At 35.6% G+C, this 16,720-nt stretch overlaps 1 protein-coding gene across 6 annotated transcripts in view; it reads left to right on the top strand.

The window, feature by feature from the left end:
- LOC123538081 (uncharacterized) overlaps positions 1-16,720 on the top strand; it is a 175,751-nt gene that overhangs the window by 153,119 nt on the left and 5,912 nt on the right. For 4 of the 6 annotated variants that reach the window (XM_053530443.1, XM_053530441.1, XM_053530440.1 and 1 more), the window contains 17 exons: positions 1,566-1,895; positions 2,440-2,670; positions 3,297-3,470; positions 3,831-4,001; positions 4,950-5,525; positions 5,813-6,930; positions 7,356-7,664; positions 7,975-8,223; positions 8,998-9,231; positions 9,507-9,677; positions 10,279-10,434; positions 10,926-10,961; positions 11,942-12,127; positions 12,554-12,640; positions 13,219-13,547; positions 13,993-14,223; positions 14,615-15,024. In XM_053530443.1, coding sequence (XP_053386418.1) covers positions 1,566-1,895; positions 2,440-2,670; positions 3,297-3,470; positions 3,831-4,001; positions 4,950-5,525; positions 5,813-6,930; positions 7,356-7,664; positions 7,975-8,223; positions 8,998-9,231; positions 9,507-9,677; positions 10,279-10,434; positions 10,926-10,961; positions 11,942-12,127; positions 12,554-12,640; positions 13,219-13,547; positions 13,993-14,223; positions 14,615-15,024 — 4,998 coding nt within the window. The remainder of the gene's footprint in view (positions 1-1,565; positions 1,896-2,439; positions 2,671-3,296; positions 3,471-3,830; positions 4,002-4,949; positions 5,526-5,812; positions 6,931-7,355; positions 7,665-7,974; positions 8,224-8,997; positions 9,232-9,506; positions 9,678-10,278; positions 10,435-10,925; positions 10,962-11,941; positions 12,128-12,553; positions 12,641-13,218; positions 13,548-13,992; positions 14,224-14,614; positions 15,025-16,720) is intronic. The other 2 variants (XM_053530446.1, XM_053530444.1) reach the window with 1 other exon arrangement.

The following is a 16,720-nucleotide window of genomic DNA, read 5'->3' as shown; positions in this document are numbered from 1 at the left end:
ATCTTGGCCCTCTTGTTGTATTTTAGTTTTAGTAATAATTTCTTTTTTTAAGTTATTAATTTTGAAGTGAATGCATTACAGTTGAACCTGCCCTAGTGGCCAAGTATTAAGCAGACGCTTGCTTTAAGCAGCCAGTCAGCCTACTTCTGAAACCCTAACTATAATTCTTATTTCAACCTACTTGACAGCTGCCATTAGAAGTTGTATTGTGTCACTCCTGTAACTGGCTAATTAATACAGGTTTGACTGTATTTTATGTGTTGTGACTTGTGTGAAAGCCAATAGTCGTTTTACTATTTGGTTTTTCTTTTTTTAGCTCGACTATTCATAGAATAGTAGAGCTATTGGACTCGCCCATGCGTCGGCGTCCGCGTCCGCGTCGGCGTCCGCGTCCCGATTTGGTTAAGTTTTTGTATGTAAGCTGGTATCTCAGCAACCACTTGTGGGAATGGATTGAAACTTCACACACTTATTCACTGTGATAAACTGACTTACATTGCACAGGTTCCATAACTCTGTTTTGCTTTTTTACAAAATTATGCCCCTTTTTTGACTTAGAAATTTTTGGTTAAGGTTTTGTATGTAAGCTGGTATCTCAGTAACCACTTGTGGGAATGGATTGAAACTTCACACACTTATTTACTGTGATAAACTGACTTACATTGCACAGGTTCCATAACTCTATTTTGCTTTTTTACAAAATTATGCCCCTTTTTCGACTTAGAATTATTTGGTTAAGGTTTTGTATGTAAGCTGGTATCTCAGTACTCACTAATGGGAACGGATTGAAACTTCACACACTTGTTCACTGTCATGATCTGACATGCCCAAAGCAGGTCCCATAACTTTATTTTGCTTTTTTACAAAATTATGCCCCTTTTTCAACATAGAAATTTTTGGTTAAGTTTTTGTATGTAAGCTGGTATCTCAGTATCCACTAATGGGAAAGGATTGAAACTTCACACACTAGTTCACTGTCATGAGCTGATAAGCACTATGCAGGTTCCATAACCCTATTTTACTTTTTTACTAAATTATGCCCCTTTTTCGACTTTCTTATTCATTCAAGCGACAAGGCTGTTAAATAGTCGAGCGTTGCTGTCCTCCGACAGCTCTTGTTTTTAAATCCTGTTTATTTCTACACTCAAACCTGTTTAAGCAGTCACCTCTGTATAGTAGGCATTTGTCTTATGCAGCCACATTAGCTATTTCCCATTTGTATACCTTCCTAACAAAGTAAACTGTATTAAGCAATAAACTGTCTTAAAAGGCCAGTTATTCCTATGACTTGCTGCTTAAGACAGGTTTGACTGTATATATTTAATGCAATGAACGTGCTAAGCGCCCAAATCAGCTTTATTGTTTGAACGAAAATTTTTTAATTACCACCATGTTGAAGACAATGCTACAATCACTTCTTAAGATAACTTTCTTTCAGCATTTTTTTTAGTCTTTTTGCCTTTTAGCCTTGACTGTTTTCAGGCAACAGTGCCTTCACTCACGACATGACATAATTTGTGATTCTGATCAGTTTCAAATAAAATGAAACCGTTTAAACATTCTAGCCGAAGCACCACACACAGATGCACAGTATATTCCGTTTGTTCCCTACCCAACAAGAAATGGTCACCCAATCAAGACAAAACTCAAGCCCATGCAGCATGCTAGTGACTTAAGATACGGAGCTCCGATGTCCGATCCCGAGACAAGCCTACATGTGCCTATTTTGGCTGTTACTCTACACCCGGAAACACAGGCCGTTCTACCAGTTGGTGGTACCCATGTTGACATTGTGACAGGCCTGCAAACACCAATAGAAATTGGCTCACTCATGGTTGATCCAAACTCTGGGACACCAGTACCTGTCTTGTCTGTTACTCTGGACTTGGAATCAGGTAACACTTTATTGGCTGTTGATAACTGTAATTTGAGAATTGCTTATACTTATGTTCTTGTTTACTGTCTATACCAGTATCATGTCTATTGATATCATTAATAATAGTAGGGGACTAATTGTCATTTTTTGTTCAGCCCTTGAAATTGAATTCCAATGAACAAATAACACCGTTTATACTTACCCTGCTAAATTTCTATAATGAACTTGTCCATTCAATTTTGGCAGTACCACTTATTATTCAAAGGGGTGTTCACTGAAAATTTACTGACTGAATAGCGAACAGTGCAGACCATGATCTTTTGCCTAACCAAGAAATTTCATGACCATAAAATGATTTCACATGTCTTATTTCACCCCCTTAGAGCAAAAAGGTACCATAACCTTCTTTAATTATCAGCACTTGGTACCTTTTTGCTCCAAAGGGGCAATTTCATAAAAATATTTGTACCATTTTATGAATAGGAGTATTCTTTATGTCTGCTTTGATTAAAATCTATGATAGTAATTATCTTTAACCTATACATAAACTATCCTTATTTCAGGTGAAGTTGTGCCAGTAGGAGGAATAAATCTAGACAATACACCAATATTACCAGGAGAAACATTTGTGGAGCCGCTCAGCAGTAAACTTGTACGTGTACATGGTGGTCATCTGACAGTAACACATGTTGAACCATCAGCTGGAGGATATCAAGCACTGCTCAACTCGAACGTGTTAGCATGTGAAACTCGTGCTAACGATGCTGTGAAAGCATACTTGGAAACACTGGGTGGTAAGTTGTATGTTAATAAAAAAATGACTTTATTTCTTACTTAATTTATTTGAGCTTTTTTAAAATGACTTGTGATTCAGTGTCCCATCACTTCATAGATAAAATTCTGACTGATAGTTTTAATGTTGTTCCGTAGTGAGAATATTTGGGTTTCTTGAATTTTTCTACCAATGCCTCAGTGTTGTTGTCTTGTCTAACCCTTCTGAATCATAAATTTAATCTTTATGTATAATAGACTCATAATGCCCTTATTTAAATGTGGCTGCCACATTTTCCACTAGGAACATGAAATATATGAATTTCTTATTAAATCCTATTTCTGATAACTGTTTTCTCTAATATTTGGCATAGTTGATTTTTGTTTGATTACCTCCTCCCCCTTTATGGCTCGAACTATCAAAGTTCATGTGTAGTATTTCAAAGTAGTGCCTTTCTAACCATGTACTTATGTATAGCATCTATTTGGATGGCTGTTTCATCTGTTTTTAACATACAGCTCAAAGACTTATGAAACTTTAATAACTAATGCAGTAAGATGGATACATTTCATGCTTAAGACAAATTTATATAAAAGAATCACTTTTGTCAAGAAGTAATGAAACTAGGAAATGTCTGTGTTTCTGCAGCTTGCACTAGCAGCAATGTGCATGTGCATCTTGAAGAAGCCAATCTTGAAAGAGCAGTGAAGGAACTTGAACATGCAAGAGAGATGATGAAGGTTCATCTACTACGTTCACAGCAGGATATCAAGAGAAGACAAGAGAGGGCAACTATCCTAGCAACCACTGGTGGATCTCCAGGTATATATTATAGATTGTATGGCCCATAGGAACATCTTTGACAAATAATTTTATACTTGACATCATATCTTAACAAAAAAGAAATGAAGAAACAATGATGATTACTTTGAACGATAACTTTTGTTCGATTACTATTATGCAACTTCATTGCTATTTGTTTATGTCGGTATCACTTCAGTGCAGAAACATATAAATTAAAGCTTTATTTCACTATTGTAGATTGGAAACAGTTACATTTTAGACAAATCTCATGCAGTGAAATGCTCAATCTAATCCATTTACCATGAAGCATTTCACTAACGAGTAAATGATATATTTCTTCAAGAATCAGTTCATAAAGTGATCATATATTTTCTTCAGGAATGTATGAACTTAACAAAACTGGACAAATGCTACCAATTCTGGTGGGAACAACAATGCCAGACAGGGCAGGCTCTGGAATGGAAGTTCCAATACTTGGTGCTGAGAGACATAGGCAGACTGGCAAGACTATACCTCTAGGTGGAACAATGGAGGACCCAGAAGGGGCAGGTAAAGAACTATTAAATAATCCACATCTGTACATAAGATAATATGGTCCTGTGTTTATTGATGCAAGTCCTTAATGATTTTAATAATTTGTAACTTGGTCATAAGAAGGAAATAAAATGAAATGTAAATTGTCCTGATTGAAAAATAAATCAATGACTTGCATTTTATCAAAACGAATTTGATTTAAGGAAAACACTATAGTTGAAACTTCGTATTTGGCCTAATTTAAATTTAAACAGAATGTAGAGATAGACCCTAAAATTTTCAATGATAGTATTATTAAATAAAATCTAGAAATTGATATCCAAGTCCTTGAAATAACCAAAAATGATTTCACAAATGTGAACTTTATGATAGTTTTGTTAATATCAATAACAGAAGTTTTAATTTTTAATTTAAAGTTGTGATCCACAAGGAGTTGCAACTCTTGCCTTGGGCTAGTACTTATAAGCAGAGATATCTATTAGTTTACTTCCCTTGCAATTACACAATTGAATGGAAAATGAAAACTGTTTTAGACACAATGTCATACTTTTTTGCACAACAAAAACATTAAGGATTTATTCATTTGTGTTTGATTTACCCCTCAAAACATGGTTCCTATGATTCTGTCAACTTGCACATGGTAAAAAATTAACTTTTAACAAGCCAGTAATAAAATAAAGTACCAGCAAGTAACTAATAGTGCAGATAATACAGTTTTGCTTGTATCAAAATGTCACAAAAGAAGCACTTTTGTAATACAGAACACCTGGTAGGATTAGTAAAGGTGCAATTATATTGATCTCTATTTCCTATGCCTACAGAATGACAATGGAATAACCATTTTGAAGCTTATCCAATAACAACATGAATAAGGGAAAGTGACTGTAGAAAAGATATAAAATGTATTAGCACTGTATTATGATTATGAATGTAAATAAGCTTTGACATAATTTTGTTTTTAAGGCCTTGTACCAATCAATATTGGAAAGAAAGCAATTGATGCCATATCTGGTGAACTCAGTCCAGTAATTGGTGTGAGACTGAATCCAGAGAATGATACTGTTGTACCTGTGACCTTGTCCTCTGGTGGTCATCGTAAACCGACAGCTCCTGCAGGCGCTCTAGCAATGCTAGAGGAAGAAATTGTAACCAGACGCCATTACTGGAAATCTCAACGCAAGAAGGAAGAAGAACTGACAAGAGGCGAACACAAACTGGCTGTCATGCTGCTGCAGGACGTAGATAGTGTTACTGTTCAATCTATTTCCAAAGCATTGGAAGACATTGATATGGGAGCTAACCAACTTCAGGAATCAAGCAAAGCTGAAGTACAAAGGCGTGGTGCTGCTCACCATGAATACAGTAATAGCTTGCCACCAGAGGTGGTTGCTGTGCTGACTGATTGCGATGCCCGCGAATGTGAGATGGAGGAAGCTCACGTAGCAACACATGTCAAGTTTGCTGATGCAGTTCGAAAATTCTTTAATAAACTTCAACAGGAAGAAAAGAAGTTTAAGGAAAAGATGGAACAGATACAAGGTATGGTTTTGAAAAGAAAAAAAAAACTAATGTCGCTCAAATCTAGATAACGAAAAGATAATTTATAAGTTATTTTAAGTAAAATGTATTCTATTTGTATGCAACAGTTTTGAATCCTGAATCATCGCATTTTAATGTATCGGTTTAATCTTTTTATATCAGATCACAAGTTTACACCCCAGTTAAATACTTGCCAAGTTTTATATGCTCTGTTTTAACTATCTCCACAGAGGAAGTGATTCAATAGTCAAAAGAATTAGTGGATGGTCTATTTTCTATTTCATTAGGTTCTGGAAATACTGATGGGGAAAACGTTCAACTTCAGCGCTACCGTCAAAGCAAAAACCGTCTGCTAGCAGAGCTCAAGGGTCAGATTGTAACCCATGTAGAACATCTTGACCAAGCACATTCGGCCGTTGAATATGCGAGACAGAGATCAGAACTTTGTTGCCAAGAAGCTAAAGTTGTTCTTACCCATAGTGCATTGCTTGCTGGAGATTATGATTGTCAGCTTAGTGGAGTTTATGGTGATGCTAGCAGTTCAGAAAAGGAGAAAGATTCAGAGTTAGTTCCTTTGATAAAACAATTGATTGCTATGCTTGAATCAGGAGGCCCATTCTACCTTTCAACGGAATTGTTGAATTTGATCAAGAACGCTGCTGGCGGCGGAAATGTTCACAATGTCAATAACTTCAATATTGAAAACCAGGATGAGCAAAAGGCTTCATTTGGTACAACAACTGGGGTGACAAATGACAAAGATAAGAAACGTGCAAAGGATACTGCTGGAAAAGACTCTAAGAAAGGAAAAGCAACTCTTGTCAAAGCATCAAAGGAAAAGAAAGACAGTAAATCTAAAAATGAAAGTGCAGCATCTGTAGCAGATCCTGGTGCAGCATGGAAAGACTTGTTAAGAAAACTGTTTGAAAAACAAGCATATGAGGCAGCCAAGCTTGAAAATGATCTTAAATCAGATGAAATGAATTCTATGCAAGATACGCTTGAGGAGTTTGAAAAGAAGAAACGTAACATGATGTATGAAGCAAAGGAAGATCTGCGTCAGAAACTTGAAAAAGTGCAAAGTGAGAAAGAGCGTGATAGAATTATGGCTGATTATGCAATGAATCTGCAAAAGGTTAATGATGCTTTTGACAAACAAAAACAGATGCAGCTGGAAGGTCTAAGGAAGAAGCTGCTGGAAAATAGAAGAAGTCGAAGAAAGGAATTGTACCGCAAACACTGTGCAGAGGCTGAAGGACAGGGAGTTGGAATCGAGTCGGTGCCAGATGTTCAAATGCCAAGTTACGATGAATTGATGCGAGACCTTCTGCGACTTCAGGAGAATCAAGAGAGATCTTTAGCGGAAATCCAATTTGAAGGTGAAAATGCTAGAGATGAAGTTCAGGTAAACAATTTTATTTCAGGTTAGTTTATATTTTGAAAAACTAAGCAGTTTATATTTGCATGCATATAAGTTTTTTTGCAAAAAATAAAATATTTGCAAAAATTTGTGCCTCAAAACATGTTCCATTCTCATTGTGAAAAAAGACAGCATTTCGGTTTTTTTTTTTTGGTTTTTTTTTTATAATATTCTATTTTGAGAAATAAGTGTTGTCGTATCTAGGGTAGTGCATAATAGGTATGTGTATTCATTACTTGACATTACGTTACCATTGTGATATTTCATTTGTTGTAATAATAATCTTGATGAAGACATTAGTCGTAATGTTAATGTTTAATTTTTATTGAAACGCAAACCACATTGTGTTGTGGTTAAAATTATGTAGAACTGACAAGACATGAAAGTCTTTTTTTTAAACATGTTTACAGGTACCTGAAATTGATCATGAATTTGAAAGGAAGATTAAGAGTCTAGATGTTGATGATGAAGTTAAAAAAGAAATGATTCGCCAGGCACGGGAACGTAACCTATCATTGCAAGATCAAATAGAGAAAATGAAGGCTGCTTTGCGAAATAGAAAGGACAGGAAGAAACCAGTGAAGTTAATGGATGAAGAACGAAATGGCATGTCTGCAGAAGAGCAACAGAGGCTGATAGACGCAAGAGAAATTCAGAGTGAGGCTGACAGAGAACGTGAAGACAAGGCACTACTGGAGGCCAGAAGACTTCTCGAGAAGGTAGTATCTATTTATTGTCATGAGTTAAAATAAAATAGATGAATGGGAAGCATTTTTTTTAAAAGAAACTTGAAACTTGAACGAATCTTGAATTTTCTGTTTGATTAAAGTTGTAATGAAAGTCTTTGATAAGCAAAACAATGCTTATCAAACCTCATAATGAGTTCACACTAATATGGATTCATAAATTTATTTCAGAGCTTTGATTATATAATTTATCTTTACACTAAATTATCTGCTCTTTCAAGGACTACAGTTTAGCTACTTTGATTTTCGCCAGTATTTGCAAAACTTTAAAAACTCGTTTCAGGAGCAACAGAGACTGGCACAGGAACAAGCACTGCGTGATGCCATGCGCAACAAGAGTGAGGAGGAGAAAGATAAGATCCTTGCAGAGTTCCAGGCTGAGATGGACAAGCTGATGAATCGTCAAGATGAGACGAGACAGGCACAGAAAGACAAGATTGTTGGTAAACTAGCAGCTAGAAAACGTGTCCGAGAGGAACATGAAAAAGAGCAAGCTGTTGCTAGAGAACTTGACAGAATCACAAAGAGACATGTAAGTATATATCTCAAATGATATGTAAAATGCCTCAAATATATATTCGACCTATTGACGTATTCATGTATTGAAACAATCATTTGATCTGACCTATTGACATACTCGTGTGTTGAAACAATCATTTGAAAGCGATTGTACCTATTTCAGTGAAATGTTAGATTTAAAAACGTACGTTTCAAAATTTTCACTGAAGGATGTTTTTTTTTAAAATACACGCGACATCGTACTTGCGACCACCTCTGTTAAGCGATTTTTGTATTAAACGACCGGTCAAAATCCTTCCCGAACGTTTTCATTACAAAAATTGATTCCATTAAACGACTTTTTTATTAAACGACTAGCGACCACATTAATGTAGTCCCGACAGGTAAAATATTTGAAAAAAAAGTATCTATTAAGCGACCGGGTACCAAAATTCTACCGGGCATTTCTTCATCTGTGTAATTAGCAAGTACGTTTTGCACATGACTGAATGCAATTAACCTTTGTATCAGTCGAACTGACAAACAATCTAGCCATAATTTTCGCAGTTTGTGGACTTGGAAAAGAGTTCCCGATATTAAAACAGATTTTTAAACCATACATGTATGTTCATATTAAATACAGTTACATTAAGAGTTAAAATAACGTTTCTTTTCATCTGACTGAAATTCATTAAGAGACCACTTCTTAGCAGTCCCTTGGATGGTCTTTTAATACAATGTCGATTGTAAATGTAATGTGCAAACAGTTTAAAATAGACTCATTATCTGTTCCATTATGATTTCATAGGTTGCCCAGGGTGACAGCGATGCAGCAGACGTCATCATGGACATTAACGAAAAGGTTAATGGCGATGAACTTACACCCGAACAGCAAAAGTTACTTGAAAAACAGACCCAGGAAGCTGAGAATTTGGAAGGAAGACAGCTTGATGAACAAAGAGAGATGAATCTGCATCTGAACGAAGAAATGGCAACAGAGGAAATGGCAATAGAAACGCAGATACAGCAGCAGAAGAGATTGGTATGTAAACGTATCTTCCTCGAACCCAGTGATACTTTTTCAAGTTAACCCTAAGCCTTACAGTCATACTATACTACATATGTGCTTAAGGTTTTTCAGTATTTTTTGAAGTATTAAAAGATAATTATGTAGTATATTTGGAAATAAAAATTAATATTCCTGAATGTCAAGCTTTACAAGCTTAGAGTTGTCTGAAAAAGTACATTTGGCATTTATTTGAAAAGTACAGATACCTAGAGTTCTAAAGTATTTTACGATTTTGTCTTCTGTTTCAGGCTGTCGCAGAACATAAAAACAAGTTTGATCGTGACATGTTACTTAATAGGCAGAATATGTCTGAGGATGAATATAAACGTCTTCTGGCGGAACATCAACGTGAAATGGCATCTCTTACCGCTAATCTTGATCAGGAGAAAGACAGACAGAAGAGAGCTATTAAAGACAGGGTAAGTGTATCTTTGTATAGGAATGACATTGGGTATGGTTTGTGCATACTGTCTTTAACTTTATTAACGCCCCCTGGGCATTACCTTTTGCAAAAGAGAGGTATTTATAAATGCCCTAATATTGGGTATTTTTATATTTTCTTAGTAAATGTAAATAATGCATGCTACTTACAATGAAGTAATTTAATAAATATACCAATGTATTCACTTACGACCTAAATGACTTTAAGTTAAAGTTTTAATTTCTTTTTTGGAAATTCGGGAATGGCGTTAATTAAGGGGTGGTACTAACTGGAGAATATACAGTAATTGTTAGTGAAAACCTGCGAAAAAAAATCATGAGTAGCGACACTGTGTAAGCAAACCAGGCATTTTTAGATTAAACAGTCAAATTGTTTAGTGTAATCTTATCAAAGTTACTTTTTAGTTGAATGATAGTTTGAAAATTTTCACGTTTTACAAGTTCTTTAAATTAAAGAGAGTAAATGTGTTTTTCACGATAGTGAAATTTTGTGAAGAAAATAAGGAGAGAAAAAACCTTTTACTTGCGTTTATTTTATGATTTTGTCAGATTGTTTAGAAAGCTTTCTGTTATTGGTAGATTCTTGAAAGACGTAAGAAACGGGATGCCCAGCTAGAGGAGAAACACCGCCTGGAGATGGAAGAGGAAATGACCAGACAGCAACAGGAGCGTGACAAGCTCAATGATGAAATCGCTCGTAAGGTGGAAGATAGCGAACTGAAAAAGAACGTCCAGGTATATTGCTTTTCTTCATGTTTTGAATATGAAAAGATTTAAATGAAAATTACAATTCATTTTATTGGTCGCATATAAGAAAGACTTTATTAGTTGCATGCAACTTTAATTTAATGATTGTTCTATTCAAATGTAGATATTGAAAAAAATCGTGAAGTGGTTTAAAATAATATGGAGATGAAAGGAAAGAAAACGTTTTACTCATTTTACAGTAATAGACAGTAATAGACAACAAAAATTACAGGGCAAAACAATACGTGTTTATTTGTCTTCATATTTTTTGTCTTGCTATTTGAAAATAAATGTGCTGTAACATTTGTGATTTTCAGTAAGATATTGGTGGAGATTAAAGGGAAAGTTACGAATAAGTTTTATTTTCTTCTGTAAAAATTTGAACATCTTTTGATGTGATGTTTTATGCCACGTGAAAGGCATCCAATATAGTCCCTTACATAGAAACTTATATTTACTGTTTGTATTATATTTTAAAGAATTTTAGACGCTACAAAGTTAGAAAACTTCTGCAGGTAAATCATAACTACCGTGTCATTTTGAAGAAAAAAGTTTGTAATTTTAAAGCATGTTTTGTTTGGTGGAGAATGTGGTACTATTTGTAAAATAATGTTAAAAAAAACTCTGGCAGGAAAATATTGTAGACTGGTTCAGATGATTTGAAGCATGTATTGATTTGGTTTGAATTACTTCATTGTTGTAACTTCATGTTTTAATTTCAATCAGTCATGCAGTGGTTATTTAGATATGTCAACCGATAACAGTTTGGTTAGGCATGTTTAAAAGCTGTCAACTTGGGCATGTCAAATGTACATGTCTCTAATTGGAATTAGAATTACTCACCGACAGATTTTACAGGAATGTTGACTCGTCTTTGGCATGTTGAATGTATATCTTTAAGTGGATTTTACAGGAATGTTGACTTGCATGTCTTGTGTAATAACATTAACACATTTCTTATAATGATAAATTTTTACAACAGCTTTCCAGTAATGATACTGCATGGTGGTGATTTAATTTGCTGTTATCTTTACAGAGTAACTTGATTTAAAGTACATAGAAAATTGGGATAGAAAATGTAGAAATGTCTGTGATAAATTACATGCAAGTCGAGTTTTGTTGCGTTCTTTGCTTCTAAAAGAAGTTCTTTTTTTTTCATGCAGCCTCTTTGGATTAATAAAAGCATTGATTATTTTTTACTGTAATGCAATTTAATTCATTAAATTTTGATGTCGTTTTGTTCTTTTGATATAGGTTACCGCCTTTTTCTAGAAATATTTGATGATAATCTGGATGGCCAAAGTAATATACAATTTGTACTACAATTCTACAACCAAAATAACTTTCAAACATGCCAACATAATTATTTACAAATGTAAAACGGTTAAATGGCTTGTGAATTAATGACATATGACAATGACAGTTTTGCTTGATTTTGGTAATCTTTGGTGTTTTTGTCGAACACGCCCGAATATAAAAGAAATTGTGTTTTCAGGGTATTAATGGTGAGAAAGCAGAGAATCTGATCTACACAGTGTTACGACAACGCCATCTGAAGGAAGCTATACATTTAGAGGATCAGTTAGCTCGAGAGATGGCCGCAGCGAAGAGACGTGCTAAAGCTGAAGTAGAACAGAGTCGGCAGAAAGAGAGGGAAATGTTGTTGCAAGCTTTTGAACAGGTGCGATTTACCTAGAAGATGCATTACAAGATTGGCTTGAAAAAGGATTTTTTTTGTTTGTTTAACTACTTGTTTTCTATGGATGAACACCATTTTCTCAACAGTTTTTTATATTATTATAGGTAGTTACACAGTCCAGCTGTTCTGCAATATTTTCCACATCCACATAGCTCACCCTAAGTGACTGGTTACAACTGGAAGATCAGTTAATTTCGGGGTATTGTGTAGACAGTTGGTCATGCGATTTATATTAGATTTGTGTTGGAGTCAAATTTGACACAACTAGTTATTTTGACAGCCTTTGCTTTTGTTTCAAGTGTGTGTATTCTATTTAAATCCTTTTTATGTTCAGCAGAACTTCGTGTGACGTTATACAAAACGTATTGTAGCGGAACTGATTAAGTATTTTAAATAAATATGTTTTAGGAAATGATGGATCTCGTTGCTAACTCTAAGGGCATGAGTGATGAAGAGCTAGCTGCCAGAAAACAAGACCTTAAGAGAGATCAGAAGGTAGGGTTTTTTTTCTAACCATGTCAACGTCTTAATATTAGTTATGTCTCCCACCACACAGTGGTGTGGGAGACATATTGATTTACTCCAGTCTGTTTGTGTGTGTGTGTCTGTCTGTGTGTCTGTCATAAAGCTTGTCCGCACTCTAAATCGAACATTTCTCATCCGATCTTCACCAAACTTGAACAAAATGTGTTTGCCAATAAGTGCTCGGCCAAGTTTGATAACTAGCCCAAACTATGGCCCTTGAATTACCAAAAAACACTCAGATTTTCTTGCGCATTTTTAACCTCAAAAAGTAGTATAAGAGTCCTTTTGGTTCAAAAATGCGCATGCACATGTGCTCTAAGTGAACAGTATATAAAGACTGACTTACTATTTAGATGATTAGGCAGTTGTGGGAGACATGCGCTTTTCTCAAAAGCATCTCTAGTTTTATGATGATTTTAAGGACAAAATCAAGAAATTATGTTTATATTAATGTATAGTGAATATTGGTAAGAACTTGTACAAAATAATAATTAAATCGAAAAGTAATGTGTCTGTTCTAAACCGTTCAAACTATTTTCTTCCTTTAGAAACAACGTCGTGACTTCGACAAACTTACACAGCAGTTGGTCGAACAAGCAGAAAAGGATATCACACCAAAGATGGAGACTACGCAGACACACCAGAGACTGGAACTAAAGGAGAAACAACTACAAGAACTTTCAGATGCTATGCAAACATATAATCCTAAAGATGAAATAAAGAAGAAATATGCAGAGGAGGCTCGTTTAGCTGCACTAGAAGCAAAGAGATTCAGAGATGAGGTTCTACGTAGAATGCAAGATGAGTTTGAAAAGAGAAAGAGAGAAGAGGAAGAACGAGAAGCGGAAAAGAAAAGAAAAATGGAGGAACATTATAAGTATGTAACGTTGAACAGTTTTGATCTGAAAAAGTTTTATTGATTCTGATTGGTTTCGTCATCGTTTAAAAATGTTCACATCACATCCTGTTATCATGGAGGAATCATATTTCTCTTTTTAAAAGAATTTGAAAAAAATACGAATTCTGTTATGGTAACTTTAAAAGACACCTGTGCTGTCTTTCTTACAGATTAATGTATGACAGATATGTACCTATAAAGAAAATCTGGAAAGTAGATCCCTTGGAAGCACCGAGAACAAGGCAAACAGTGAAAATTGCAGACTCGGTTTGATTGAGTCTGTTCATGAGCAGTAATAAAAAATGCAATAGTGCTCACGCCCCCTAGCACCGGCTTAAGCAGTATTCAATCTTCAAATCTAAATGAGTTGAAATCAGTAAGGACCAGTAAAACCTATAAAACATAACATATTTGATATTTGTAGGAGATTACAACAAGAACTGGAGGATGAGCAAAGACTGGAAGAACAGAGATTGAGAGAACGTGAAGAGGAGAAGAACAGACTTCGACAGAAACAGCTCGAGGAAAGAAAGAGGAATGAAGAGGAACAGATCAGAAAATCCAACCTCAGCGAAAGTGAAAAACAAAGGTTGCTGCAAGAACATGAAGAAAACATGAGGAAATTGCAAGAAAACTTCCAGGAAGAGCTGGATAGGTACGAAAGTTTGAACTTTAGCATGCACAGCCAATAGATGAAAGGAAAGAAGTGTATGATTTCCTGTTCGTTTCTCTATACGCAGTAATCTGAATTCTCTTGAATGATATGCACAGGCAGTTATTTGTAAATGTTGATAAAGTGAGTTTGTTCCGAGATGAATTTGGTATACATGACCTTACTGAATGCTAGGCTTTTAAATAAAGTATGTTCTATGCTTGCAAAAGATCTTATTACTTTGATTATTTAATCGCATCGCGTTGGTAAGATATGAAAGGGTGTAAGAACTTGTGTTATACAGTTAAAAGAAGATGAGTTAATTTGTTTTTGTTCAAGTATGATTTAAATACTTGATTTTCATTAATATCTTTTTCACGTTGTTTATTCACAGATCAAAGTCATCGTTAGCAGCAAAACTCGAAGCAAGAAAGAAAAAACGACATGGTGCTGAATATGCAAAACTTTCCAAACAGATGTTGATGGAGGAGAATGCTCTGCAGAGAAAGAACTTGGAAAACAAACAAAACGAGAGTCTTTTAACAGGCGCTAACTCTGCAAACAAGACAGAAACGTCTGATGTTTTAATTGGCAACTTGCCAGCTGGAGCAACTAGACCGGACAGTAGACAACCATCAGCTGGTTCTGGTACATCAGGTCTTGGTGTTACCTTGACTGGAAATCAGGAACAAGATTGGGTTAATATGTTAATGGCGTCACCGTTGTTCAAGCAGATCAACGACCTTGAACATATGCTAGAAAAGACAGATACATCTGACGAAATGCTTCGGCCACATATCAAAGGTAGTGTATATAATATTATAATTACCTTGATTCTGTCGTTAATTGCATTTTACTTACGCAAAGGGCTCATTTGAGCATTTGATAAGCTCTTTTGTTTTTAGCTCACCTGTCACAAAGTGACAAGGTGAGCTTTTGTGATCGCGCGGCGTCCGTCGTCCGTCGTCCGTCCGTGCGTCCGTGCGTCCGTAAACTTTTGCTTGTGACCACTCTAGAGGTCACATTTTTCATGGGATCTTTATGAAAGTTGGTCAGAATGTTCACCTTGATGATATCTAGGTCAAGTTCGAAACTGGGTCACGTGCCATCAAAAACTAGGTCAGTAGGTCTAAAAATAGAAAAACCTTGTGACCTCTCTAGAGGCCATATATTTCACAAGATCTTCATGAAAATTGGTCAGAATGTTCACCTTGATGATATCTAGGTCAAGTTCGAAACGGGGTCACGTGGGGTCAAAAACTAGGTCAGTAGGTCTAAAAATAGAAAAACCTTGTGACCTCTCTAGAGGCCATATTTTTCATGAGATCTTCATGAATATTGTTTAGAATGTTCACCTTGATGATATCTAGGTCAAGTTCGAAACTGGGTCAGGTGGGGTCAAAAACTAGGTCATTAGGTCTAAAAATAGAAAAACCTTTTGACCTCTCTAGAGGCCATATTTCTCAATGGATCTTAATGAAAATTGGTCAGAATGTTCACCTTGATGATATCTAGGTCAAGTTCGAAACTGGGTCACGTGGGGGTAAAAACTAGGTCAGTAGATCTAAAAATAGAAAAACCTTGTGACCTCTCTAGAGGCCATATTTTTCATGAGATCTTCATGAATGTTGGTCAGAATGTTCACCTTAATGATATCTAGGTCAAGTTCAATACTGAGTCATGTTGGATCAAAAACTAGGTCAGTAGGTCTAAAAATAGAAAAACCTTGTGACCTCTCTAGAGGCCATATTTTTCAATGGATCTTCATGAAAATTGGTCAGAATGTTCACCTTGATGATATCTAGGTCAAGTTCGAAACTGGGTCACATGCGGTCAAAAACTAGGTCAGTAGGTCTAAAAATAGAAAAACCTTGTGACCTCTCTAGAGGCCATATTTTTCAATGGATCTTCAGGAAAATTGGTCAGAATGTTTACCTTGATGATATCTAGATCAAGTTCGAAACTGGGTCACGTGGGGTTAAAAACTAGGTCAGTAGATCTAAAAATAGAAAAACCTTGTGACGTCTCTAGAGGCCATATTTTTCATGAGATCTTCATGAATATTGGTCAGAATGTTCACCTTGATGATATCTAGGTCAGGTTCGAAACTGGGTCACGTGGGGTCAAAAACTAGGTCAGTAGGTCTAAAAATAGAAAAACCTTGTGACCTCTCTAGAGGCCATATTTCTCAATGGATCTTCATGAAAACTGGTGAGAATATTCAGCTTGATGATATCTAGGTCAGGTTCGTAACTGGGTCATGTGCGGTCAAAAACTAGGTCAGTAGGTCGAAAAATAGAAAAACCTTGTGACCTCTCTAGAGGCCATATTTTTCATGAGATCTTCTTGAAAATTGGTGAGAATGTTCACCTTGATGATATCTAGGTCAAGTTTAAAAGTGGGTCACGTGCCTTCAAAAACTAGGTCATTAGGTCAAATAATAGAAAAAGCTTGTGACCTCTCTAGAGGCCATATTTTTCAATGGATCTTCATGAAAATT

The sequence above is a fragment of the Mercenaria mercenaria genome, chromosome 18 (assembly GCF_021730395.1).
Source record: "Mercenaria mercenaria strain notata chromosome 18, MADL_Memer_1, whole genome shotgun sequence".
In the NCBI taxonomy this organism is placed as follows: Eukaryota; Metazoa; Mollusca; class Bivalvia; order Venerida; family Veneridae; genus Mercenaria; species Mercenaria mercenaria.
The sequence above is the reverse complement of the archived record's forward strand: the minus strand, read 5'-3'. Positions and strand labels throughout refer to the sequence as shown.